The 27,985-nt window shown below is 43.9% G+C and overlaps 1 protein-coding gene and 1 long non-coding RNA gene across 3 annotated transcripts in view; one reads left to right on the plus strand and one right to left on the minus strand.

The window, feature by feature from the left end:
• Positions 1-18,300, minus strand: part of ANO2 (anoctamin 2) — a 286,956-nt gene extending 268,656 nt beyond the window's left edge. Inside the window, exons 1-3 of one of the 2 annotated variants that reach the window (XM_038401414.2) lie at positions 18,169-18,300; positions 4,970-5,154; positions 1,156-1,554 (exon numbers count right to left, since the gene is read on the minus strand). In XM_038401414.2, the coding sequence (XP_038257342.1) occupies positions 1,156-1,554; positions 4,970-5,154; positions 18,169-18,187 (603 nt within the window). In that variant the 5' untranslated portion in view covers positions 18,188-18,300. Of the gene's footprint in view, positions 1-1,155; positions 1,555-4,969; positions 5,155-9,695; positions 9,899-18,168 lie in introns of those variants that run through there. The other variant, XM_043514786.1, reaches the window with a different exon arrangement.
• A 75-nt stretch (positions 18,301-18,375) lies between these two features.
• LOC122460266 lies at positions 18,376-27,985 on the plus strand. The gene is made up of 3 exons (XR_006281474.1): positions 18,376-18,684; positions 21,727-21,976; positions 27,023-27,985. It is a non-coding gene; the product is annotated as an uncharacterized LOC122460266 (long non-coding RNA).

Here is a 27,985-nt window from a genome sequence, read left to right on the forward strand (position 1 = left end):
CTCCTGAGGTCCCTTCCAACCCTGATATTTTATGATTAAATACCACAATCAGAGCCTCCCTCCAATTAAATGGCAAACTAAAATTAGTTTAGTAAAATTTCACTACAAGTTTCTGGTCAATAACACTCTAAATATAAACAATGATCAAATAAATCAGCTCCAACCAACACAATGCTAGAAAAAGCATAACCAGCCTCTTTTCCATATTTTGAGCATGTGCATATTCTGAAAGATATTTAACAAGCCCCTCCTTGGCTGATCAGTGGGATGTGAACCAAGGATCTTTAGTACTAAAGCACAGAGCTAAAAGGTAAACTCCATTAGCTTGCGCAGAAGTAGTCTATTATCTTGGTGTGGACTAGCCACTAGACATGGACACAATATACACTTTACCTCTAGTGAATCTGTGACACATTTCTAACAATGAAAGAAGAGGGGTCAGAGGGCAATTTCCATGAGTTAATTAGAAGTCAAAATGCAACACAGGGCCTGATTTTCCTCATTTACACCAGCATAAGAGTATGTCTACACAGAGTTGGGTGGTGTGAGTCCCAGTTCAGGTAGACGTACTTGGCACAACTTGGGCTCGCTGCACTAGTACCTTCCTAAGGATTCAGGCAGGAGTGAACTCAGGCAGCTAGCCAATTCTAGCTGCTACTTTTAGTATGGTAGCTCGGGCTGGCTGGGAATCACACCTCTTAGCTGTTGTGTAGACATACCTCCCCACCCCCCAGTCAGGAGCAACATCAGTGGAGTCACACTGGTTTGAAGCCAATGAAAGGATATCTATTCAGTGGGCTTCAGATCAGGCCTTATGGGAGAGGACAATCAGGCCTATAATATGCATTTGAAGAGAGGGCTGTCCTTTATTTTCATCTCCAGTAAGTATAATATTTTTGTAACATGAACAATTAGCTTATGATCCTATAGACTTGAAACCTTTGCCTGCACTAAATCATAAAGGTTTGTGCTGCACTGTGCTTTTGGTAATGACATTTGGGGGGTGGGGAGGGGCGGGAGGAAACAGAATCCAAGTTGTTCAGTTTCTTGAGCTGTTAACCAGCATTTCTTCTCCCCACATACTCATTTTCAGTACTGAAACAAGACAACCCTTTGCTGATGGGAAGCCCAGTGCCATGCTCCTGGTCCTCTTACCTCAATGTCTTTTTCTATCTCCAGGCCAGCTTCCACCAGGTTGCGCTCATACTCCTCCCTCTGTTCCCGTTTCTCCTCCTCTAGGGCATCCACTGGGCTCATCTCGATCATCTGAACCTCTGGCTGCACATGTTGCTGCTGGGGTGCATTCTGCCACTGGTTTTGCTGTTGCTCAGAGTGGCTTTTCCCCATCTCCCCATTAGAAATAATGGCCAAGGGGGAAGGTCTATGCAAGGGACCTAGGGAGCCAGTGCCTCGTTGGTGCTGAGAGGCACGTTTTCGGTAGTGATAGGCTAAGACGTAGTCCACTTTCCTCTTGCTGTCCCTGAAATGCATCCCACCTGGGGATGTCCCACCTCTGGCCCCCACTTGGGTCCCATCCAGGTAATTGTTAATTTTCTGAAAGAGAAATAGACAAGTCTCAGGGAGACAAACCCATAGACCAAGTACGCAGCAGGGCTCAGGGCCTCACTCTTGTACAGGTACATGAAAACCTTAGCTAAGTAAATGATGGGAATTAATTGTAGATATGGGAAAGGAGAAATATTGAAGCAAGAGCTCAGATTCAGTAACATAGAGCATCTCCTCTGTCTGCAAACCAAGAATTGTGACAAAAACCAGCAATTTCCAATCTGCCATTATTTCCAAAAGGCAACAGAAACCTATATACTTACCTCCCTGTCACTCACACATACTGAGAAAACACACCGACACTGTACTTCAGGATTTTGTACTCACACCTTACACTCATATGTATCAGTATTTAAGAGATGAATGCAATAGGAAAGTAGGGGTCAAATTATGGATTGGGGGCATGTTGTGGAGTAAGACTGTGCTCAGGGGGAACATGGGGCAATTTGCACTATGCATGGACGAAGGGCAGGAATCGGAGGTCTGAGCTGGGACATGGAGTTCAGCTCTTTATAGTGCCAAGAGAAGCAGGACTGGACAGGTCTGGGCAGAGGGGATATGGGAGACAATAGGGGAGTGGAGGTTTAGAGAGAATACCAACTCTCACATGGACTGCTATAAACAATGAATAATATTAATATTGACAAACATTATAATTAACTTTGAGATGAGATTGATAGACTGTATGACCCACCAACATACACCATAAAAAGAAAGGAAATACAAAGTTAAACCATTCAACACTATCTACTACATCAGTTCCTTTTCTCCACCTCAGCTACCTCCTTTCTAGAGCTCACATATCTCCACCCTACACACGAACAACAGCCATGTAGCCTCAGCTCTGACCACAGCCAAATTACATCAATGTGGATTCCAATTCTGTAATTTCTACATTAAAAACTAATCCCAAATTTAGAACAACATACTAACAACTTAGGTCCCTCATTCACATACATTTTCCTAAGATGTCTAGAAAACCATCTCTCACTGCCACCATTTGCAATCTAGCTTCACGCCTGGCTTAAATACATGCCAATACAGAACTAGGTATAATGTAGTTTATGAAAGCTATGCCAACGCTAATGGAAATACATGATCTTGTAAGCAGATTTCAGTTTCCATGTTGGTGTTTGGGATTAGGGTCAAGATATGTGGGTTGTGGAGGGAAGTATTTGAGAGTGGGTAAGAGGAACTGATGAGTGTAGTATAGATAGGGCGTTGAATGGTTTAACTTTGTATTTCCTTTCTTTTTATGACAGGTTTCAGAGTAGGAGCCATGTTAGTCTGTATTCGCAAAAAGAAAAGGAGTACTTGTGGCACCTTAGACTAACAAATTTATTTGAGCATAAGCTTTCGTGAGCTACAGCTGACTTCATCGGATGCATTCAGTGGAAATGGTGCACTCTAAGGTGCCACAAGTACTCCTTTTCTTTTTATGGTGTGTGTTGGTGGTTCACCCAGTCTAGCATTCTCTTCTCAAAAGTTAGACAGCGTAAACAGGGTACTGAATGAATTAACTACTCCTTTCTATTTTTTTTAAGGTCTTAGTTGGTTCTGCCATCTAGCAACCTTAACTCAAAGTTAAAGAAGTTTTTGTATGGGACTTTCCCAGGTTTTTAATGTGCATCAACACTGATAGTTATTCATATGCACAACTATGCAGGTTGATATTAATTTTATCCTGACATTTCCCATGTTCACCTCTCTCACAGCTAAGCTTTGGCTCCTGGCTTCACACGGAACTGCTATCAACCTCCATATCATTTTATAGATCCCTGGTCTCCCTGCATACAACCCCTCCATGCACAGATCAGACTGCCTCCAGGCTTCCCCCTTCACACACTATACATATGCTACACATACACAGTATACATATACTTTTTACGCCTAGATTTACACACAAATTAAAAATACTTTGGAGACAGAATTGTATAACATGTTCCCATTCTATGGTCTGAGTCCTTCTCACACTGTACTCACGGGCAGTCCCTGCAGACTCTCTGGATCCATCCCTGCCACAATGAAAACACCAAACCTCAGATTCCCAGCCTCCCTTCTAGAGAACTTCACACAATACACTCCACAGGTAATGATGTCACCATCCCCTGGTTGCTGGCAATCCAGGGAAATCCATTAGCTGGCTGTAGAGAAGATAATCTTCAAGTATTATCCCCCTCTTCCTCTTTATACATGGGTGTGTGTGGAAATGAGAGATGCACACAGAGGCCAGAAGACAAGGGAATGAGGAAGGGTTGGGCAGATGAGTTGCTGAGGGTGTTTTCCTGTTTATCATCTGTCGGTACCCAGGTGCCTCATCCCAGCAGCTGCCACCTGACAGGTCACCATAGCAACATCAAAGGGATGCTGCTGCTGTACCTACACAGAGAATGGGACTGAGCAGATTGCAGAGACACCTCTCTCTCTCTCTTTCTGTGGCTCATACAAGGCATAAAGATTTTGCCACATCCGTGTATTAAGACCTAGCCCTAAAGTCAGTGGCAAAATTCTCACAGCTTTCAATGAGAACAGGATCCAGTTCTTAGTTTGCAGTGCTCTCCTGAACATGTAGGAGTTTTTGCAATCGAATAATGTGTTAGAAATGAAAATAAAATGAATAAGCCGATAAAACTGTTAGCAACAAGATTCGATTTGCAAAATATAAACAAAAAGAACTTTAAATGGCTATATATTCTGCCCACAACCTCTCTCATTCTGCCCATTCTCTCCCTTTCTCATAGTAGAAATCAGTGTCTTGTAGGTGCAACATGCTGTTTTACTTAGAAAACTGACTCTAAAAATGGGTTCCATGTTTCTTAATGATTTCAGAACAATGGCACACAGTTTATAAGGTAAATAGATCAGGGGATATGGTGATGAGGGTTCTAACTACAAGGCCTGCAAACATATCCTAGGCTCTACAAGTCAAGATGGATTCTTTCCTTCTCCCATGTAATAAAGGTTCTGCATCCAAGACTACAGCTGTACAACTCCACTGTCTTCAGATTCTGCCCTCAGTGACACCTGTGCATATGACCTTCAACGGGTTTACACAGGTGTAACTGACTGGAAATCAATAAACAACTCTGTTGATGGTGCACAAGAGGGACAGAATCCAGCTCCCTCTCTCTGAGCTGTGATGGCTCTGCCCGGCCAACAGGAGTAAAAATGTCATATAGTGGCTGAAGTCAGTACCTGTAACTCGGAATAGACAGAGGAAGCAGATCTGTTGAGTAAAGTAGTGGCATTTTTGGCCTAGTTATTTTTCACAGTAAAGCCATGTTGTAAGTAATATACAGAAAAAACATTTGATGTTCCCTCTATCTCTCTCCCCATCACCCCACCCCCACCTTTATCAAGTGCACTAGAGGAATAAGTCAATGATTATAATAATCCTACTTACAGAGTTGTTGTGAGTCTCCATGCAGCCAGATGGCTCAAAAGCCCCATTGATTCTGCCAAAATGCACAGAAGGCCGGGTCTGAGGAACTGTGAGGTATTTGTTGTTGTAAGCTGAAGAAGAGCTCCCAGTGGATTCTGCTCTTTGCTCTCCGTTTTGGGTAGGATGCGAAGGTGTTAAAGGAATATCTGAGGGTCAAAGACAAAATTGTCAGCAGTCCATACATCTGCTTTTTGTGCAGCCATGTCTGTAAATGACTGAGTCAGTGCGGGTCATAGGGACTTTCTGTCAGCGTGCATAGAACTTGATTGTGTGGAAATGAGCATAAAAAAAAGACCACATACACCCACAAAATGAAATGCCAGATTTGTGTGTGAACTGCTGAATAAACAAACATTTTTCAATTTGCATACCTCAGCTGCACTGAAACCAAATATATTTGATAAAAACATTTCTGTCCTTGTTTCAGTGTTCAGAAATATTTAAATCTACCAGTTGAAGCACAGAACTAGACTTTAGAAGGTCTATGTTCTTCTCCCAACTCTGTAAATAATTCATGGCCCCAGCTTTGGCAAGTGCATGTAATTTCTCTGTGCCTCAGTTTCCCTCATCTGCAAAATGGGGATAGTTACTAACCTCAGAAGGTTCTTGAGATTAAATTCATTAATGTTAGTGAAATACTTTCACATCCTCAGATGGAAGGTGATTCAAAGTATTAAACTTAGGGAAACTACCATAATGTAATACAAAGGCTGTGTACCTGAACACTCCAAAGTCAAGAAATACAAAAGCCAGGGTTGAAAGTACAACATTTACTCTGGCTTTTCCATGCAACAGAGAAGGGCCAAATCTGAATCTAACGTCTCCTGAAATTCAAAATTCAGGTTTTGAGATTTCTGATCACTAGATCCAATCCTGCTCCTCCTGGTTTGGTTCCAGCTTTTATCCTGACCTCAAAGGACTGATATTTCAGGTCCAGTTTGATACAGCCAAAATCTAGTGAGGATGAAGATGGCAGAAATCTAAGACTAATGGCTGATCTCCCAAAACTTCCACATTTTGTACTGAAATCTCATGAGAGGTTCCGGCATTGTTAAATCCCAAACCTAAGTTGAATGGGCCTTTAAACCAAGCCATTAACCCTATCTTAAATTTAACAATCTGGGATTTGGACATCACGGCTGTGAGTTCTCTCTTGTATTGACATAGTTTCTAACTACAGACAAACAAGCCAACAACAATATAACACACTTTCCCCCTATAACCTCAGATAAATGTGTGTATGTGTGTAGAGCTACGTACAGCTATGAGTGTATAGCACAAAAAGAGTGCTTAGTTATAAATAGGGAAAACACAAAGTAAATCACATTCCAGTGACAGTACAGAAAAATAGAGTAACAGTGAAGTATTTTGAGGGTTCCAAACCATGTAACCCACATTGAGTGTCCTGTCCCCCTCTAATAGTGTCTGGGCCACAGATGAAAGTTGATTCCCTCAGCTCAAATCGCCATATGAGCCACCACACATAATACAATACCCCTAGTGGGTCATTGGAAGAAGCAGTTGAACCTGGGACCTCTGGTTCTTAAAGCATGAGCCTCTACCACTTGAAATAAGACCAAGATACATTAGCAAAGGCGGTAGCAGGTTCATCACCCTATGTGGCTCAGTCACCACTAGAGGGCAACAGAGCATCACAGTGAGTGGACATGGGTTACACTTCTCCCTGGGGGAAAGATGAGAGGAGCTACTGCCATCTTGAAGCCACACTGGAGAAGCCAAAGGGGAGCCTCTCCCACAACCCCAGGGAGTCACTGCATCTACAGTAGGTTCTTGTGCCCTATTCTAGGAAGCATCAATGTATTGCAGCACTCTCCCTTCAATAGAGGAATGAGAAAGTGCAACAGCACTACTGGCCCTTCCAAGATCAGGAGGGCATGCAATGGAATGGCTCTCAGGAGTGACTTTTCCCCCTTGAAAAGCTCTGGCAGAAGAGTTGTCCTTCACTTCCCTACCCTCCCATGTAGGAAAGTGCAGGAATCCCATAATGGTTTTCATCTTCCCCTTGTGGAGATCACTGGTGGTGGAAGTAGCTTCCCTTTTTCCTTTGTATCTGTGTCCTGAAAGCAGCTCCTTCTGCTTGCTGCAGGGACAGGATGGTGGTGGAATCGTCTACATCTACTACCTGCAAGGTGGGAGGGTCACAGAGCTTGGGCTGCAGCCCAAGCCCAAATATGTACACTGCAAATAAACAGCCCAAGCCCTGCAAACCCAAGTCCACTGGTATAGGCCAGCAGACAGTTTTTAACTGCAGTGTAGACATATAGTTCAAGTAGTAGCCTCTTAGGGTGAGTAGCAAGCATCTGTAGTAGCTCTATAGACACAGAAATGGAGACAGAATTTGCCATTGCCTCTGTATGTCCTCTCCAAGGGCTGGCTTTGCCTACCTGTGACTATAAGGTAAAAGGGCAACTAGTAAAGTGCCCAAAATGGAAGAGTTTAAAAAGAAAAGATCTTGATTACTCTAATCTTCCTGACTAAAAGAAAGCATCAAATGGAAGTCAGCAGAACTTAAATGACATAATAATTCTGACCCACCAGCTTTCCTTGGGCACTCGAAGACTCGCACTTGGTTTCCTTTAATGAAGGACATAATGAGGCCATGAGGGAAATTTCAAGGAAAATAATTAATAACTGGAAGCTTCAGTCCCAGAGGCTGCATATGGTATTTCTCCAATAGTCTCAATGTAAGCCTTGTACATCTCACAAGACCATAACACAGGCAATTATAAGCCTTGAGTTTTTGGATTCTTTTAGCTGAGTCTGGGTTAAACACTGCAGAACATTTTCAATAACTATAAACCAAGTTCACTTTCACCATGCTCACACTCTTTATAGGGTAGACCATGAACCCTTGGCTCAAAACAGTGAGCGGTAGAAGTGGTTGGGAATTTTCAGTAAAAATGATTTTTTTTGTAAATGGAAAATGCAGTTACTGCAAAAATCAAAATGATCTCAGAAAATAAATTGATTTTCTGCCAGGAAAAATCTAAACAAAATGTTTCATTTAGGATTGGTTCATCTCAAATCAAAACACTTCAATGTGTTCAGCTGAACCCAAAAGCTTTGTTTTGAATCAGTTTGACATTAAATTGCATCTGCCTATAGTTGTGCAGTGCCTCTATGGAGGTGTAGTTCAAGTGCCTCCTGCCCCTATTCTGTCCTATGGACCTTGAGGTCATCTAGCCCTTAGTATTCACATTCTGCAAACATTCTAGAGGAAAAGATTACTGGCAGGAATGATCATAGCAGAATATTTTAATTGAGTGGGTGTCCAAAAGTGAATTCTAAATTCAAACTAGAAACCTGATTCTCAGAGCATATCTGAGAACATAGCATATCCAGGAACAGAAATACAACATGTGATCTATGTGTCTAATGAAACTAGATCAAATTTAAAATACTTGCAAAGAGCTGCTGACAAATACACTAGAAATCAGGATTCACTGAGGGTATGTGCACACTGCAATTAAAAACCTGCTGTTGGCCTGTGCCAGCTGATGTGGCCTCACGGGGCGCAGGCTGTGGGACTGTTTAGCTGTGATGTAGACTTCTGGGCTTGGGCTGTAACCCTGAGTAGCCAGCCTCTGCAATAGCTCCATGGATACACCATAGCCTGAATGAGGAGCATTCAACCCACCCACTTAGGAATCCCCCTGCACAAAGCTCATTTATTCAAGCATTGTGCAGGGAAGATAATTTGGTCCCAAATGTATAATGCACCATCTGTATATGGGCCTAGGTGTGCAATGAACTTAGCAAATACTTGGCAGAAGCATAATACAAGAAAAACGTGCCCATACTGGTAAATGGAAGGACTGCATGCATGATAAAGGACCATGCTTGCAACAGTATCCTTAACTAGGCAAATTCTCTGCATTAAATTTTGAACAACAACTGATCCTTACATCAACCATATGGGATCCTTGCTGTTTGGCTGGCATGCATGAAACCACTAGCAAAGGGGTCAATTAACACCTTGTAAATTGTGCTGTATTTAGCACACAGAGGAATCAGTTTGTTTCCATTGATTTCAATCTATTCCTCTTTTTCTAGCAACATTCACAACTGTGGCCTAAATCTGGTTGAAGGCACCACCTCATGAGGTATCGCTGAGTATCCAGAGCAGACTGCTTGAGCACATTAGAAGCATCTGCCATTCAGACGTGTTAGTTGTTAAAATGGTTATCCATTGCCATGCTCCAAATAGATATGAGAATGGAGTTAGTTAGGTGGATTTGCAGTCACACCCGCTTATGTTACAGATATCCATGTTGCAACTATATGTCATATATGTGTGCTTTCTGTCCCCAATCCTGGTAAACACTTACACAAGTACTGATCTTTACTCATACAAGTAAGCTATTGATTTAAATGGTACTACACATATATGTAAAGTTCAAAAAAAGAAAAGGAGTACTTGTGGCACCTTAGAGACTAACAAATTTATTAGAGCATAAGCTTTCATGAGCTACAGCTCACTTGATCGGATGCATTACTTGGAGCCTTTTTTGTATCAATCAGGCAAGGTACTAACAAGCTTCATCTGCTCCAAGGCAGTGGATTAGCAGAGCACGCTTTCTTACTTCAGAAATCTCTGTAGCACTGACTGCAAGCAGATAAGTCTCAAACATATGGATCCAGATAGTAAAAGCAATTGGAGGCTCACCTGGGCTTTGGAGAAAGGGTGCAGGTGGGTTTGGAGGCAGAAGATCCATTCTTGTCACCAAAATGTTATATCAATCAGGCAAGGTACTAACAAGCTTCAACAGGACTTTATTTTCAAAGTGGAAACCTCTTTACCAAGCTGCTGCTGTACCCTCTGTAGTTCTCTCTCAGCCTCTCAACTCCTCCCCCGTCCTTCCTGTTTCCTGTCCTTTCAGACTCCCAACTGCCGGTGCTCCCAATTCTAATAATTACAAACAACATCTAAACACCACACCTTTCTTTAAGTCACCGCTTTTAACCATTAGACTGTTCTTTTCAAAACACTAATTTATTATTTAACATTGTGGTAGAAAAACCTCAGGCACAAGGGAATACACTTTAATGAAACATCAGTTTGTTGTATTCGGAAGTAGCAGGGCTCAAGGGGAAATACTTAAGTAAAATTAAACAAAATAATGGACTTCCTATTTTTAAAAAATGCTGTTCTAGAGTAACAGGTCCAGCATGCTTCCTAAAAAGCAGTTAGATTAGATCAGCGTTTCAAATCATCTATTTTGAGAGCCACACAAAAGGAAGGTAACAGGGGAATTTGAGCATTAAAACTCAGAAATCCCTTCCCTTTTCCTAAAAATATAATTACCAAATTCAGTGTAAAATGATTCTTGCTATGAATTATAGTTCTTTTATGATTCTGCTTTGAAGATTGAGAAGCTACTCTGGACAAAGCACTTAAAAATGTGTCTTAGGGATTTGTCCTGCATTGACCCCATGGAGATGATCTTGATGATTGAAGAGGTCTTGTCTGTCGCTAGTTTCTCTCATTCCTAAAAGATGCTAGTGGGAGTGTATATGAAGCACAAAATACTTTCTCCTATAACTCCACTATGTTTGGGAGAGTTCCACACCAGGTATAATTTTGGCACATTATGCATTTTTGTCCCCAACCCTTGAGATAATAACATTTCAGGAGGCTTGGAATAGGCAGATCACCTACACAATGAGAAGTAGTTTGTTCATGAGTCTGTGATCTCTTGTATAAACACAGTGAACATTCCTTGAATATGCAAGAGTTGTTGGCATAAGAGACCGTAATGATTCTCATAAATCCATATTGGTCTAGAGCAGATGTACATAGGCCTGTGGCTTGGGAGCTGCGAGAAGCTCATTTCCAACTGTGCTGCAGTTTTGCTCACTTAAGAAAGGCAGCCATGGCGGAGCACGGCTCTTCGCTGGCAGTGCCTGGATTGGACAAACCAACCAACCCAGCACTGGTTGAAGCCCATGGGCTGCAGCTGTTCTCCTTTGATAGGCTCTCAGGCACAAGTACATCCCTGTCACTGAGAGCAATGAGACCGCACTCCTGTCCCTGTTGTTCATTAGTTGTCCCCCATAATTATTTGGTTTTCCAGGTCCTGTGGACCCCCCTCTTAGGCTCGGGGGGGGGATCCTTTAGAAGTGGGCAGGCTTTGCCTGCCCACTTCCTGGATCCCAATAAGACTGAGATGAGCAATGAGCACAGCAAGAATGGACCTGACTGGGTGGAGATGCTCACCGAGCTCTGGCAAATAACAGAGATGCATGCAGGATGGAGAGGCAATTAAAGGATGAAGAGGTGGAAAGACTAGGAACATGGGTGGCCAAAGGTGAAGAGAGTACAGATTTGGAAGAGCACCGGAGAGCAGAGAACATGTAGTATTTTCTATATCAGGAACATTGCTGTCCAGAAAGCTGGGGCCTTCGCATACTTGGGTGCAGATGGGAGTTTGGCAATAAGACTACTTCAGCTTTATAGGTTATTACAATGTCCCTGTTGAATTTTTGCTGGTGTTTAGAATAGGATTTTTGTGTGCCTCATAGAAAATACCAGGGTTCATTTTCTAGTTGTGGGGCAGTATCTGTTGCAGAGTATGCTTGCCTCTGGCAGGTTCTATTGGCCTAGAATGGCTGGATATTCCCAGTGCGCTTGAGTACTTTTATATTAAAATCTCTTTAAAGCTAAAATTTAGACAGTCACATTTGACATTCAAGTTTTTCCAAAGAGGACACACCCCTTCTCCTCTCTTCTATTTTTATATTTTTCTACATCAGCCAAACTTGTCCCTCCTACTTTAAATGCTGGCCATATAGTATGCCTGACAAGCACGTGAACGGGGTGTGTGCATGGGGGAGATTGTCAGTTTGCTTGTGTAGGGGAAATGGGAGTGGTATCTGTCTTGTACATCGGACTTCATCCACTTCAGTGGGTTATGAGCAGGACTTAAATTCAGCAAGAGCTGTTCAGAGTGGAGCTCCGGTAAATATTTTCAACCCCCCTAGAGTTTTTATATCATTTGCAGGGAATCTGGTACATGCTCATAACCAGGGCTTAAATTCGTATAGAGTATCTACTGCATTTACACAGAAACCAGCTGAAAAAATTAAGAACACTGAGTTAAGTCAGAGTTTAGTTTCAGTTGTGTACTGCACACCATGTATCATGGTGTCTGCTGAAAAGGGTCAGAATCATAAGCAGTACATGCACTCCTCGTTTGGGGAAGCTGGTTCCTTGCCCCTCCTCTTCTGCCAAAGGCTCCGCCCCCACGCCACCCTTCCACCGCCCACTCTCACTGGCCAGCTCACCAGTGCAGCCCCAAGACCCAACCAGCCTGCCAGCACCTAGAGCAGTCTGGGGGAGCCCTGAGCCCAGGCCGCCCAGAGGAGCTCTGAGCCCTGCCACAGCCCTGGAGCCAGGGCTGCAGCAGGAAGCGTTAGCAGAGGTTTCAGGAGGCTTAGCCTCCCCCAGCCTTCATTACCTGCAGCCCATGGCCAGAATAGAATTTGGGAGGTACATAGTGTGCTTCCCATATCTGAGATTAGAATCTGATCATCCCAGTGCATGCACATGATCTTTGTTGACATAATAGATCACTGATCTGAGGACCTTTTAAAGGGAGTGTGCCAAGCATAACCGTGCCTCTGGGTCACAACTGAGGATGCCAAATTCAGGATGAACTGCTGAGAAATAGGGCAGATACACCCTAAGACTGGTGACTAATCCCACATAGGATATACCAAACCAGCAACAAAAGCAAACTTTTGTTTCACCACGCTGGCTAACAAGTAAACATAAAGACAGTTTTCTCAGGCATTCCAGTTCTTATAAAATCACCAAAAACATTGGATTCAGAGATGAGTGGCATTTTATAACCAGTCTCATCAAATAATAGGATCTTTTGATCCCAAAGGACCACCCTAGTCAATATATAACTTAGATTTTACCCAAAAATCATGCTGATGCCAATCCTTTAGTACAGGGGCAAGCAAACTTTTTGGCCCGATGGCCACATCAGGTTTCCAAAATTGTATGGAGGGCCAGTTAGGGGAGGCTGTGCCTCCCCAAATGGCCAGGCGTGGCCCAGCCCCCGCCCCCTATCCGACTTCCCCTGTTCCCTGTCCCCTGACTTCCCCCCCCAGGACCCTTGCCCCATCCACCCCTCCCTATCCCTGGATCCCCGCCAACCCCCCCTCTTTTTCCCGACTGCCCCCCTGGGATTCCTGCCCCCATTCAACCCCCCTATTCCCCGCCCTCTGAATGCCCCACCCCCAATCCACACCCCCGCCCCCTGACCACCCCCCCAAACTCCCCTGCCCTCTATCCAACCCCCACCCCCCACTCCTTGCCCCCCCTGAAGCACCGGCAGCTGGTGGCATTACAGCCACGCCACCCGAGGTGCCAAGACAGGCAGCCGCGCAACCCGGCTGGAGCCAGCCATGCACGGTGCAGCACAGAGCACCAGGTCAGGCTGGGCTTTGCAGCTGCGCTGCCCCAGGAGCTCACAACCCCACTGCCCAGAGCATTGTGCCGGCTGCTCAGTGAGCTGAGGCTGTGGAGACGGAGGACAGCGGGGGAGGGTCCAGGGGCAAGTCTCCCGGACCAGGAGCTCAGAAGCTGGGCAGGAGGGTCCCGCTCGTAGTTTGCCCACCTCTACTTTAGTATCTAAAATCTAAAGGCTAATTCATAAAAAGAAAGAAAGAAAGGTGAGAGTTAAAATTGGTTAAAAGAATCAAATACATACATCAATTGCAAAGTTCTTGGTTCAGGCTTGTAGCAGTGATGGAATAAACTGCTGGCTTAACTCAAGTCTCTGGAATACATCCACAGCTTGGATGGGTCATTCAGTCCTTCGTTCAGAGCTTCTGTTTGTAGCAAAGTTCCTCCAGAGGTAAGAAGCAGGATTGAAGACAAAATGGAGGTGTTTCCAGGGCCTTTTATAGCTTTTGCCATGTGGATGGCATCCCATTGTTCTAACTGTGGAAAACTATACCAACAAGATGGTGTTTGGAGGTACATGGGCAAGTCACATGTTCATGCCCAATTTCGCTCAGTCATTGCAGGAAGCCATTACCTACACTCCAGATAGCACGTTTACATGACAGTCCATTCAGTGTAGATGGGCATCTCCCATGGTCCATTGTCAACCAAGTGTTTCTTGAGGAACCACTTAATTTGAATAATCCCTTCAAGATGTGCTGGCTAACTACTTTGTGGGTGGTATCCCAAGAGCAAACATTTGAAATACAGGTATAAAGCCAATACTCAAAACTTCAAATACAAAAATGATACATGTATACAGATAGCATAATCATAACCAGCAAATCATAACCTTTTCGTAGACACCTCACTTGACAACATTTGTACAATATTTGCTGCAAATATATAACAGTGATTGCAACAATGATCTATATGGTTATATTTTAATTAGATAATGTCACACCAAGCCATCCATATAGGTATATAAAAAGTGTGTCTGATCTACATTTTTTAGATTGACCTCTCTCCATTCCAGACCCCCAACAAAGACATCTAAAAGGCCGTATTTTCATTTATCCTGATGTAAATAGGGAATATTTTTTCAATTGAAAACAATGGGGATAGTGATGGTATAAAGATGATGTTAGCAAGATCTGAGTCAGGCCCAGAATCTTAAGGACTACTTCACAATATGGACTATGATATGAAGCATGTTACAAGAATAATAATTTTGCAGAAGGTGGAGCTAGTTGGGGTGGCATAATAATTAGAGCTGTCAATCGCAGTTAACTCATATGATTAACTCAAAAAAAAATCATGATTAAAAAAATTAATCACTATTAATCGCAGTTTTAATCACACCGTTAAACAATAGAATACCAATTGAAATATATTAAATATTTTGGATGTTTTTCTACATTTTTATATATATTGATTTCTATTACAACACAGAATACAAAAATGCACACTGCTCACTTTATATTATTTTTATTACAAATCTTTGCACTGGAAAAATGATAAACAAAAGAAATAGTATTTTTCAGTTCACCTCAAACGAATACTGTAGTGCAATCTCTAGCGTGAAAGTGTAACTTACATATGTAATTTTTTTGTTACAAAACTGCATTCAAAAACAAAACAATGTAAAATTTAAGAGCCTACAAGTCCACTCAGTCCTACTTCTTGTTCAGCCAATCGCTAAGACAAACAAATTTGTTTACATTTACGGGAGATACTGCTGCCTGCTTCTTATTTATAATGTCACCTGAAAGTGAGAACAAGCATTTTCATGGGACTTTTGTAGCCATCATTGCACGGTATTTACATGCAGATTTGCTAAACATTCGTATTCCCCTTCATGCTTCAGCCACCATTCCAGAGGACATGCTTCCATGCTGATGACGCTCATAAAAAAAAATACATTAATTAATTTTGTGACTGAACTCCTTGGGGGAGAACTGTATGTCTCCGGCCTTGTTTTGTCCGCATTCTACCATATATTTCATGTTATAGTAGTCTTGGATGATGACTCATGTGGTTCATTTTAAGAACACTTTCACTGCAAATCTGACAAAACACAAAGCAGGTACCAATGTGAGATGTCTAAAGATAGCTACAGCACTTGACCCAAGGTTTAAGAATCTGAAGTGCCTTCCAAAATCTGAGAGGAACAAGGTTCATAGATTCATAGATACTAAGGTCAGAAGGGACCATTCTGATCATCTAGTCCGACCTCCTGCACAGCGCAGGCCACAGAATGTCACCCACCCACTCCTATGAAAAACCTCACCCATGTCTGAGCTATTGAAGTCCTTAAATCATGGTTCAAAACTTCAAGGAGCAGAGAAGCCTCCCTCCAGTCAACCATGCCCCATGCTACAGAGGAAGGCAAAAAAACCTCCAGGGCCTCTCCAATCTGTCCTGGAGGAAAATTCCTTCCCGACCCCAAATATGGCAATCAGCTAAACCCTGAGCACATGGGCAAGATTCACCAGCCAGATACCCAGGAAAGAATTTTCTATAGTAAATCAGATCCCATCCATCTAATATCCCATCTCAGGGGATTTGGCCTATTTACCCTGAATATTTAAAGATCAATTACTTACCAAAATCCCATTATCCCATCATACCATCTCCTCCATAAACTTATCGAGTAGAATCTTAAAACCAGATAGATCTTTTGCCCCCACTGCTTCCCTTGGAAGGTTATTCCAAAACTTCACTCCTCTGATGGTTAAAAACCTTGGTCTGATTTCAAGTCTAAACTTCCTGGTGGCCAGTTTATACCCATTTGTTCTTGTGTCCACATTGGTGCTGAGCTTAAATGATTCCTCTCCCTCTCCTATATTTATCCCTCCGATATATTTATAGAGAGCAATCATATCTCCCCTCAACCTTCTTTTAGTTAGGCTAAACAAGCCAAGCTCCTTAAGTCTCCTTTCATAAGACAAGTTTTCCATTCCTCGGATCATCCTAGTAGCCCTTCTCTGTACCTGCTCCAGTTTGAATTCATCCTTTTTAAACATGGGAGACCAGAACTGCACACAGTATTCTAGGTGAGGTCTCACCAGTGCCTTGTATAACGGTACTAAAACCTCCTTGTCCCTACTGGAAATGCCTCTCCTGATGCATCCCAAAACCGGATTAGCTTTTTTCACAGCCATATCACATTGGCAGCTCATAGTCATCCTATGATCAACCAATACTCTAAGGTCCTTCTCCTCTTCCGTTACTTCTAATTGATGCGTCCCCAACTTATAACTAAAATTCTTGTTATTAATCCCTAAATGCATAACCTTTAAGGTGTAGAATATGCTTTCAGAAGTCTTAAAAGAGCAACACGCCGATGCAGAAACTACAGAACCCGAACCACCAAAAAAGAAAATCAACCTTCTGCTGGTGGCATCTGACTCAGATAATGAAAATGAACATGCATCGGTCCACACTGCTTTGGATTGTTACCAAGCAGAACCTGTCATCAGCGTGGACAAATGTCCTCTGGAATGGGGGATGAAACATGAAGGGATATATGAATCTTTAGCGCATCTGGCGTGTAAATATCTTGTGACACCAGCTACAACAGTGCCACAAGAACACCTGTTTTCACTTTCAGGTGACATTGTGAACAAACAGCAGGCAGCATTATCTCCTGAAAATGTAAACAAACTTGTTTGTCTGAGCAATTGGTTGAACAAGAAATAGGACTGAGTGGACTTGTAGGCTCTAAAGTTTTATATTGTTTTAGTTTTGAATGTAGTTATTTTTTGTACATAATTCTACATTTGTAAGTTCAACTTTCATGATAAAGAGCTTGCATTACAGTATTTGTATTAGGTGAATTGAAAAATACTACTTCTTTTGGTTTTTTACAGTGCAAATATTTGTAATCAAAAATAAATATAAAGTGAGCACTGTAAACTTTGTATTCTGTGTTGTAATTGAAATCAATATATTTGAAAATGTAGACAACATCCAAAAATATTTAAATAAATGGTATTCTATTATTGCTTAACAGTGTGATTAATCATGATTATTCTTTTTAATTGTGCAATTAATCGTGATTAATTTTTTAATCACCTGACAGCCCTAATAATAATACCTCTTTCTCTCATACAGCACGATGAGTCCCAAAGCTCAGAGCAAAGATATAAACCCCTGAAAGCAATGAGCTTTACTACAAACAACTGTGGAATTTTTAACTATACAAAAGTAATAGTGCTACAATATTACCATTAAGCATGAGTCTAAACTTATACATTAGAGATTCAAACTTTGAATGTTTTATACACTGAGTGGACTTGTTTTATATATATGGGAACTGTGAGTTTATTACATCGTAATACGCCTCTGAAAAGGATATTGTTCTCTCTCTCAATTATATCTGTAATAAGGGAACCACAGAAGAAAAGAGCAAAAATCCAGTATTACCCACTGCCCATGACTTGCTTTCTGATGCAGGTCATGCACACTGTCCAGTGACTTATTTTTGAGACTGCCATTAGAAACCAAACCCTGTTTATAAATCCAAGATGAAATTTTTTTGTAGGCCACCATTATTGGCCCCTGAAAAATAAAATGCACTAAAGGAAAGCAGCTGGAATCCATTCAAGATATTCCTTGCCCTCCTCCCACTCAATTACTTTGTCTCACAGATAATAAACAAAGAAGCAGAGGGTAAACTTACCATGTGCTTGTATTTCCATATTGCAGTGAGGACTTTGGCTGGAAGTTGTAACAGTACTAAGAAGATGTGGCTATGTTGATAGTGTGTATAATCTGCTCCTGGGTCCGTACTGGCTTAATTTGTGAACAGCACTAGCAGCTATTTCCATCCCAGTTTGAGCCTGCTTTAAGCAAACCACACGCTGGAGCTAATTAGCCAGACCTTCTGTTTCAGTAATCCCATCACAGAGGGAAGGGAAACAACCACCCACAACCTGAGAGGCCAGGGCACCTCTTTGCTGAAATTCCAGCATCTTTCCCTCCTGTTTCATAAAGGATCAACAACAGCCAGGCATAGTCATTCCTAACAGCTCACTGGATGGCAAGCAGGAAAAACAACCACAAAGCCAGAGCTTTAGATCAGACTCAGCTCTGTCTCAAAAAGGCATTGTTGAAAGGATTAGATGTTCATAGTTTCTTTCTCCTGCAAACAGTTCAGTTTGTGTTTGCAAGACTCTGCTGTACTACCTGGTGGAAGGTAAGTGGGGGAATTTTTTTTTATAAGGCTGCATCTCAGCTGCTCATATTACTCCAATGCCCGGACACTGCACACTCATTCCTACATGAAATATTCAAGGGATTATCTTGTAATCAACTGTATAATCAGACCAGGCAATGGGTGCTGTTTAGCCTTCAACCCTGGGACTGAAGCAATGCTTCAGAAAGACAAGTCATTGTTGACTTAGGTTTTCCTTGAGAGAGGAATTTTATCTCATTGTGAAAAGCCGGGAAAAGGCATTGCTCTCACTGGAGTCTCAAGTCTTCCTCTCTCTTCAGACTAAAATCTCTCACTGCCACTTCTTCCCCCTAAGAAAAGGAACAGCCTTAAGAGCAAAAATGAGGTTTGACTAGAAAGTTTCTACAGCATGTATTAAATAACCAGCTAGTCTAGCACCGCTTGCAATAATATAATATATTACACAGACATTTGCTTCCTCTAATGGGTTTAGGAGCAGGGATAGAACAGTAGAAAATCCACCCACTGAGTATTAGCATCACAGAAATTTCCATATGATTCCTTCACTGGGAAAAGATTGGTTTATGATGGGTAAGGGGGTGTGTGTGTGTGTTCGTTCTTAGCAGAACACCTATGTGCTGCATACTCAAAGATGCTCACTTCAGTTTGATCTCTGACCAGTTTTGAGTCTGATTGCTGCCCTAGTCCTAACACAGCATCTAGCACAGAGGTGGGCAAACTATGGCCTGCCGGCCACATTCGGCCCGCGGGACCCTCCTGCCTGGCCCCTGAGGCTAGTCTCCGGCCCCTCCCCTGTAGCCTCTGGGCAGTCGGGCAGCGCAGTTGCAGAGCAATGGCCTGACCGGGTGCTCTGTGCAGCATGGCTGTAGCACCGCCAGCCACCGGTGTTCCAGGCAGCATGGTCAAGGAGCAGGTGGGGTTGGATAGAGGGCAGGGGAGTTTTTGGGGTTGTGGTCAGGGGCGTAGGTGTGGATAAGGGTCGAGGTGGTCAGAGGGTGGGGAAAAGTGGGGTTGAATGGGGGCAGGGTCCCGGGGGGGGCAAGTCAAGAATGGGGGGGGTTAGATGGGGCAGTCAGAAGTGGAAGATCCAGGTGTGGTCAGGGGATAGGGAGTAAGGGGGTGGTGGATGGGGTAGGAGTCCGGTGGGGGGCCATCAGGGGACTGTGGCGTTGGATGGGGCAGGAGTCCCAGGGGGGCCATCAGGGTGAGAAGCTGGGAGGGGAGGGTTGGATAGGAGATGGGGGCCGGGCCATGCCTGGCTGTTTGGGGAGACACAGCCTTCTCTAACCGGCCCTCCATACAATTTTGGAAACCCGATGTGGCCCTCAGGCCAAAAAGTTTGCCCGCCCCTGATCTAGCACTTTCTACATCATGAAATAGCAGGATATGCTTCAGCGGGACGGAAGGAAATAAGACTAAAAACAATACCTAAGGAATTATCCCAAGATTTGTTCATCTTGGCTAATTTATAGTCAATGTTAGACATGGTGGGCCTGATACTGCTCTCTCTTACACGAGTGTAACTCTCTTGATTTTGTAGAGTGACCCCTGATTTACTGGGGTGTGACTGAAAGCACAATCCAGTCTGTCATCTAATGGTTAAAGCAAATGACTAGGAGTCAGGACTCCTGGGTTTCATTCCTGACTGTGTCATAGATTATTTTGTGGCCTTGGGCAAGTCTTTTAACTTCTCTACACCTCCACCTACCCATCTGTCAATGAGGGATAGTAACACCTAGTGTTCCTCACAGGCATGTTGTGATGCTTAATCCATTAATGTTTGCAAAGTGCTTTGAGATACTTGACTGAGAAGTGAAACGCAATACCATTCATTATGAGAGCTGGAAGAAAAAATGGACAGATTTTTTTCACCTTTTTGTCAACAAATTTCAAAATTCAAACAATTTTTTGACCTGCTCTATTTAATCTCTCATTTAGAATGCCAGGATTGAATACTTCCTGGTTGTCCTGCCAGTGGGAATCCATGGTAGCAAAACACCATACAAATCGTAGTGGCAACTGCAAAATGTATTCTGATAAACTGTTCAAAACCTGAATGTCTTGCAGGTATATCCTGGGGCAGGAATGTTAAGGAAATAAAGAACATAACTTTCAGGTTATGGCAAATGCAAGAATCATGAACAGGGGAGAGAGGCTTCAAATTGTTTTGTAAGCCCTTTGGGGACCATCTTTTTTTTGTTCTGTGTTTGTCCAGCGTTCAGCCAATGGGATCCTGGTCCATGACTGGAGCTCCTGGGTGCTTTGGTAATACTGCTACGACTAATTATACATAATACAATTAAATGACATGAAAATCCTTTTCATTGTCACAACTACTCCACTATAATTATTGTTTGCTAAGCCTGTTGGGCCTAATCCTACCAACATAACCACACAAAGGGCCTGATTCTTAGTTGTTCTTCATGTTGTGTAGCCATTTCCGCTTGTACAAGGAGGCTGTAAAATGTTACCACATCAGAAAGATAGCGTTTTATATGCCTTGAGCCAGGTATGAACAGTTATGTAAGGCGCAGAGTACTGGAGAGTGGAGGTTGTAAAGTTTACTAGTCCTGGGAGATCAGGGAGTACTCCAAGCAAAGCAAGGCCTTGAACGTCTGCTTTCTCTTGAGCAACCTTTTTAAACCCGCCTAATAAATAGTAAACCTGCTAGAGTAAATGCTTTGCACTTGGATATTTTACTGAGTGGGGGGTTCTAGTGTATTTCTTTGCACTATTCCTTATTTTTATCAATACTGTATCTTATGTCAATTAGACGTTAAGACCTATAAAGAAAAGATCTGCCCATTCGTCTGCCTGCATGCTTCCAAATTACTGACTCCAAGACACCATAGCGATGGGCCCATTACAAATAAGCTAGGAAAGGCAAAATAACCATTAGATAGGGAAAGTTCTTATATGTATATTGTTGGCAATATGATGGGAAAAATATAACCAGCTGAGTTAGATGGAGAAATGAAATCTTTTATAGACTAAATTGTCTTATTGCAAAAGGCTTATCTAAGTGTCCTTGTCTTTCCCTAGGTACCTGAATATGGTGTTAGCTGATAACACAGAGCAGTGACTAATAAGGCCATTAGACCAGATTGTGTTTCACCTGCTGGAGAGGAATGGTGCTTAGAAGTCTGTAAAAGTTGACTGAGAGATTATGTGCTTTTAATTATTAAGAAGTTATATAAAACTCCTCCCCAAATCCATTTAATGTTCCTGTAATCTATCTTCTCAAACGTGACAAATTCACCAGTCCACCTCTGGTCTCTGCTGAAGTTATGGGGTAAGTTCTGAATAGGTGACTGGGAGGCACATTAAAATGTTGTTACTTAAAATAAATAACAAGCCTTGCAAACAATATGCACAATTAGAAATGTTGACATTGTGGGGCAGGAGGCAGGACTGGGGAAGACCCAGCTGGTGGTTCCTACCCTGCACCGAGCTCAGCTGCTAATCCCAGCTGCACTGGGGAGGACAGGACTTCATCTTCTCCTGCACAACATCTGGGGCTGGGTCAGACCCAGCCCCTCCAGACTTCTCCTCTGGCTGCAGGAAGCTCTGCAAAGTCCCCCCTCCCACTTTCTGCACCCATTGTTCCTCAGCGGCAGGGAGAGGGATCCCTGTACAGGGAGCAGCTTCCCCATCCGCCCTACCCCTGTGCATCCCGACCCCCTCATACTCACCTCCTCCCACTGAGCCTCACCCCCCCCCTTACTCAGACCCCCTCTGCTGAGCCCCATTCCCCCTGCAGCTAGACCACCCTGACAAGCCATCTGCACCTGGATCCCCACCTCACCGAGCCCCAACCAGCTGCACCTGGATCTCCACCCCACTGAGCCCCACTCCCCCATCATCTGTCCCCCCCCGCTGAGCCCCAACTACCTTCACCAGAACCCCCCAACAAACCCCGGTGCATCCAGATCCCCTCTGCACCCAGATCCCCCACTGAGCCGCCTGCACCCAGATTGCCCCACACAGAACCCTCTCAACCCACATCTGGATCCCCCTACACTAAGCCCCTCACACTTGGATCCTGCCTTGCTGAGCCTGCCTGCCCACATCTGGTGCACCTGGCATGGAGGGGCAGGGTCTTGGGGTGTTTCTGGGGCAGGCCCGGTCCTTGCGCTGTGTCAGGGTTGGGTTCAGCCACACTGCTGAGTCTGTGTCCGGGAGGGAGCTGCAGAATGATCTCCCACCTCTGTGCAGTCAGTGCCCTGTGCTCCCCAATGCCATGCTGGAGCCTCCACATTTATTTGACAAACACATTTTGCAGAATTTTAAAATACTGTGTGCAGAATTTTTACTCTTTCTTGGCACAGAAAGCCCTCAGAAGTAGGCTTTTAATCTCTGTGGCACAGTTCCCCATCTATAAAATGGAGTTGATCATACTCCCTTCTTCCCCACCCTTTGTGGGGCTTGTATAGTTGAATTACTGTCTCTTTGTGGGCAAGGAGTGTCTTTCACTATGTGAATGCACAGCACCTATGATAATGGAGCCTCAAAATTACCTGGGGCATCCAGGAGCTAAATTATTACAAGTAGTAATAACCTAGGACTTGGAAACTATTCAGGGATTGCAGGTAAATCAATAAGGAAAATAGCAAATACTCAATAATCTTACTACATAGTTTCACTTTTGTTCAAGCTACTGGCATAGACAGTTAAGCCCAGAATATGGCAGCAAAAGTGGTTAAGGAAAGTCACATTATATGGGCCAGACAGTGTAAATCAAAACAGGTCCATTTATGTTCCCTGTAAGCTGCCCGCTGGAGCGGCTGCCCAGAAGCGATTGAAGTGCCATGCAGAGCCGCTCACATCCAGGTGGGTGAGCACAACCCCTGCTGTTTTGCAGCCCTCTACCTTGGAGTCCCTGCTGCTCCTGGGACCTTCCTGCTGGTTGTGCAGACCACGGTTAGGGGAGAGGAGGGTGCTGATGTCAGGGTATCCCCTGCCTCGGTACCCCAGCAGGGGAGATGGGACAGCCTCACTGAGGACTCTGAGCAGGAGAGGGTCAGAACCCTGTTCTGGGTGGAGAGTGCCTTTACCTTAAAGAGACAGCACATCATCTCTCAGAGACTTTCTCAGCATCCAGCAAACACAATCTCTGTCTGTTTATACACACACACACACACGCACTTGTGTTGTTGTTACTTCTTGGTATTTCATGCAATGCACATGTATTCTCTGTAATTTTTATTCTTTCAAAGTGTGTTATTTTAGTTTTTTAATTGGTCTATGCATTTCATCATTTTAATTTCTCTCTTACATTTAAATTTAGTTATTTGAGTAGTGAGTTCTGAAATGACTAACCTGTCCTTGCTATAGTAATTATCCCTATGATAACTTTTTAAAAATATATATTCTATCCAGGTTTTCCGTTTCCACTGGTAACGCACATCCTCACGTTAGCTCGGTGCACATTATAAAATTTATTCCGCACATGGATGGAAAAAGTTGGAGGGAACATTGAGGTCCATTGATTTCAATAGAGCTACACTGATCTCCACCCGCTGAGAATTTGGCCTTACATACATACTAAGCAAGTAACTTTCCTATGAGTAACCTCTAACTCCTTTGGAAAATCTTGGCTACAGTCTGTAGTTCAACTGTTTATAGCTCAGCATGTTCTTTTGATTGCGATCTAAGTCTTGTGGGACAACCAGATAGACCAGGCTACTCCTGCTAATTGAGACAAGAATGATGAAAAGGATGATGCTCAGCTATGCATAACTAGACATATGGTGGGTTGTTTATAAAACTGAACACAATCCACCTTGACCCAGTGAAATTCCTAACTATGCAAAACTCCACTTCATAAGTTCCAGAAAACTGTGATATAGTCCCCTCTGCTTCTCTGTCTTGTGGATCGCCCTGCATATCCTTCCTATTCTGTTTAAGCCACTGTCTGATTCATTCCATTATCTGATTACAAGGCTTGTCTACAGCTATACAACCTCATGCTGTGATCTTGTAAGATTTCACAAGCTAAGAAAAATCAGGCTAGGGAAGAACTTTGATGAACTAAGTAGATGCAGGCCAGTCACATTGAGGGAGGGGGAAGCAAGCAGGGGCTCTGCCTCTTCCTCCACTGCCCCCTACTCAGTGGTGGGATTAAGGCTGCTGTCCCAGCAGTCAGTTACATCAATTCTTCTGCTCTGACAGTGCAGCTGATGATCTTGGTGACCCATATTTACCACCACAAGGAGCCAGCGTCACTTGGGACAATGGCAATATGGAGCACAGGGGGAGTGGGTAGGTGGAAAGAAATCATCACTGAATCAAAGACCTAGTCTAGTAGGAAATTCCAAGACTTTGAAATCTGGTTTCATCCTTAATCAGAATAAAAAGTCAAAAGCTCTGATTTTTTTCGTAAAACAAAATATTCCATTTCAATCTTATCAAAAAGTATATTATCTAAATTAAAGCAGTAATCAAAATGAAATATTTTGACTTTAATGAAATGAAGTATCTTGATGATGTCCCACAAACATTTGGACAAATTTGATACAATCCTGAAAAATGTTTAGATTTTGTTGAATCAGCATTTTCTAACGGAAAACTCTTTTTGATTAGCTCTACTGGCAGCATTTCCCTTGCAATATAGTCTTTTTTCCCTATATTTGACCAGCAAATATACCAAGGTGCAAACCCCTCAGTAAAACCTGAGCATGCAATTCCCCATCATGCTTAGCCTAGTTGGAGACACATCTAGGGTTGCCAACTTTCTAATTGCAGCCCCACTGCTTCCCTCAGGCCCACCCTCACCCATTCCCCGAGGTCCCACACCCACTCACTACATTCACCCTCCTTCCGTGACTTGCTCTCCCCAACCCTCACTCACTTTCACTAGGCTGGGGGAGGGTCTTGGGGTGCGGGCTCTAACTGAAGGGTGTGGGCTCTGGGGTGGAGCCAGAAATGAGGGGTTTAGGGTGTGGGAAGGGGCTCTGGGCTGGGGCAGGGTGTTGGGAGTGTGGGGGCTCTGGGCTGGGGCTGGGGATGAGGGGTTTGGGGGAGGGTCCGGGCTGGGGCAGGGGCTTAGGGTATGGGCTTACCTTGGGCAGCTCTCAGTCAGTGGCACAGCGGAGCTAAGGCAGCTTCCTGCCTGTCCTGGCACCACACTGCGCCTTGGAAGTGGCCAGCTGGTCCAGCTCTTAGGCAAGGGGGCCACGAGACTCCATGCACTGCTCTCATCCGCAGGCACCGCACCCCCCAGGTTCCATTGGCCACGGTTCCCAGCCAATGGGAGTGTGGAACCGGTCCTTGGAGTTGGGGCAGTGCGCGGAGCGCCATGCCCCCCCCCACACACACACACCTAGGATCTGGACCTGCTGGCTGCTTCTGGGGTGCAGTGCGGTGCCAGGATATGTGGAGACTAGCCTGCCTTAGACCCATAGCACCTCTGACCAGCCTTTTAACGGCCCGGTCGGCATTGCTGACTGGAGCCGCCACGGTCCCTTTTCGACCAGGCATTCCAGTTGAAAACCAGATACTTGGCAACCCTAGACACATCAATGCACAGGACAAAGGCCAACCCAGACCTTCTACCTGTGACATGTTTTATATCTCTTTGAGGGTGGCAATGAGTTGCTGGGACACTATGGGTATGTCTACACTGCAACAGAAAACATGCAGCACTGAGACTCAGAGCCCAGATCAGCTGATTTAGGCTTGCAGGGCTGAACATTGCAGTGTAGACATTCAGGCTCAGGTTGGAGCCTGAACTGAGAGCCCCACCCCCATTTAGGGTTTCATAGCTTGAGCTCCAGCCCAAGCCCATACGTCTACATTGCAATTTTATAGCCCCACAGCTCAAACCTTGAGAACCCAAGTCAGCTGAGCCAGGCTAGCTGTGGCCAGGCTGCAGGGTCTTTGATTGAAGTGTAGACATATCCTGTGCTCTAAAATGTAGGATATGGAAGAGGTACCTCTGGGATACTTCTCACTTTTCCGTGTAGGGTAGGAAAGACCTGGAGCTGCTGGGACATTTCCCCATGACTGTATGGTGATGGACAAATTTCCTGGTGGCAGGTTCTAACTACATGGAAGGGATGCATGGGAAAAGGACCACCAGGACACTGATTTTCAGAGATTGGGAAGAAGAAGCCACTAAGACATTCTCCCTGACTGTTCAAAATTAACCTTAATTGCATCTTCTGTGGCATAACCACATGGCTAGCCCATTTCTAACATGGATATTTTGCTAGATACCAAAGTCCAAATGCACCCTATGTAGAGAACATGGTGACTGACATCCAGGTTGTAGTTGGACCCACTTCTCTTCACACCTGAAATGTCCATTTTCTGACCAGACTGTTTTTTTTTTTTACAGGTGAGAAGTTTTGGCCCCGAGAGCTATTTACGAGACAGGACTATGGGGTTTATTGCAGGGTGAAGCGTACTGATGCATTATCCTCCCAGTTTAATGGCAGTGTAGTATTTTCTCATGACCTTTTAAAATGAAATTGTTTGCTGCAGACAGTGGGATGATGGCTATACCACCACAACCAAACAACAAAACCAGAGTTACGGGCTGAAGGGGCTTGGCTGAAAAATATTTGCTATAAAATGAGTAAGTACTTTGTCGTGTACTGAAATGGGTGGCCTCTGTCAATTGGAGGTGCATGGCACCTGTACAGATGCTGACACTGCTGTAAATTCTCAGTCATGCAGATTCCTGGCCTCCTAATGTTCCATCTGATGTTTGCTCCTCCTTCCGTTCCCACTACCTGGGAAGTCAGGAGACATGGATTTTACTCTGAATAGGAGAAGACTTGGACTGATCCTGGTCTCTGGCAGTCTGGTGTTCCAGAGTTTGTGACCCTCAGCTGAACAGGCCAGTCAGTTAGGCCCTGGGCTGTGTCATCAGTCATGATTTGTTCAGTCATAGCTCCTGTGCCATGACATGGTGGAAGATGTGGTTCCTAAAGGCAAACTGGGCCCATTAAGAACCTAAAAGGGCCATACTGGTACCTTGAAATGGACTGATTAATGAACAGGAAGCCAGTGCAGACTGCAAAGCACTGGTGTTACATGTGATTTTTGGCCCATCCCACTTAAGAGAGATGTTGCCCTGTGTTATAGCTTCTCCACAGGCCTTTCCCTTCCATCCCAGATAGTGATTTGCAGTAAAACCAACTTGGAGGTGCTGAATGCATGGATCACTGGGGCCTAATCTTCCTCTGAGAAGAAAGGACAATGTCTTGTTTCTAGTCAAAGATAGAAGAAGGTGATTTTGATGACTTGCTAGTTGGGTATCCAAGAGCAACAATGAGTCTAGCACAGAGGTGGACAA

The sequence above is a fragment of the Dermochelys coriacea genome, chromosome 1 (genome assembly GCF_009764565.3).
Source record: "Dermochelys coriacea isolate rDerCor1 chromosome 1, rDerCor1.pri.v4, whole genome shotgun sequence".
NCBI classification, from domain to species: Eukaryota; Metazoa; Chordata; order Testudines; family Dermochelyidae; genus Dermochelys; species Dermochelys coriacea.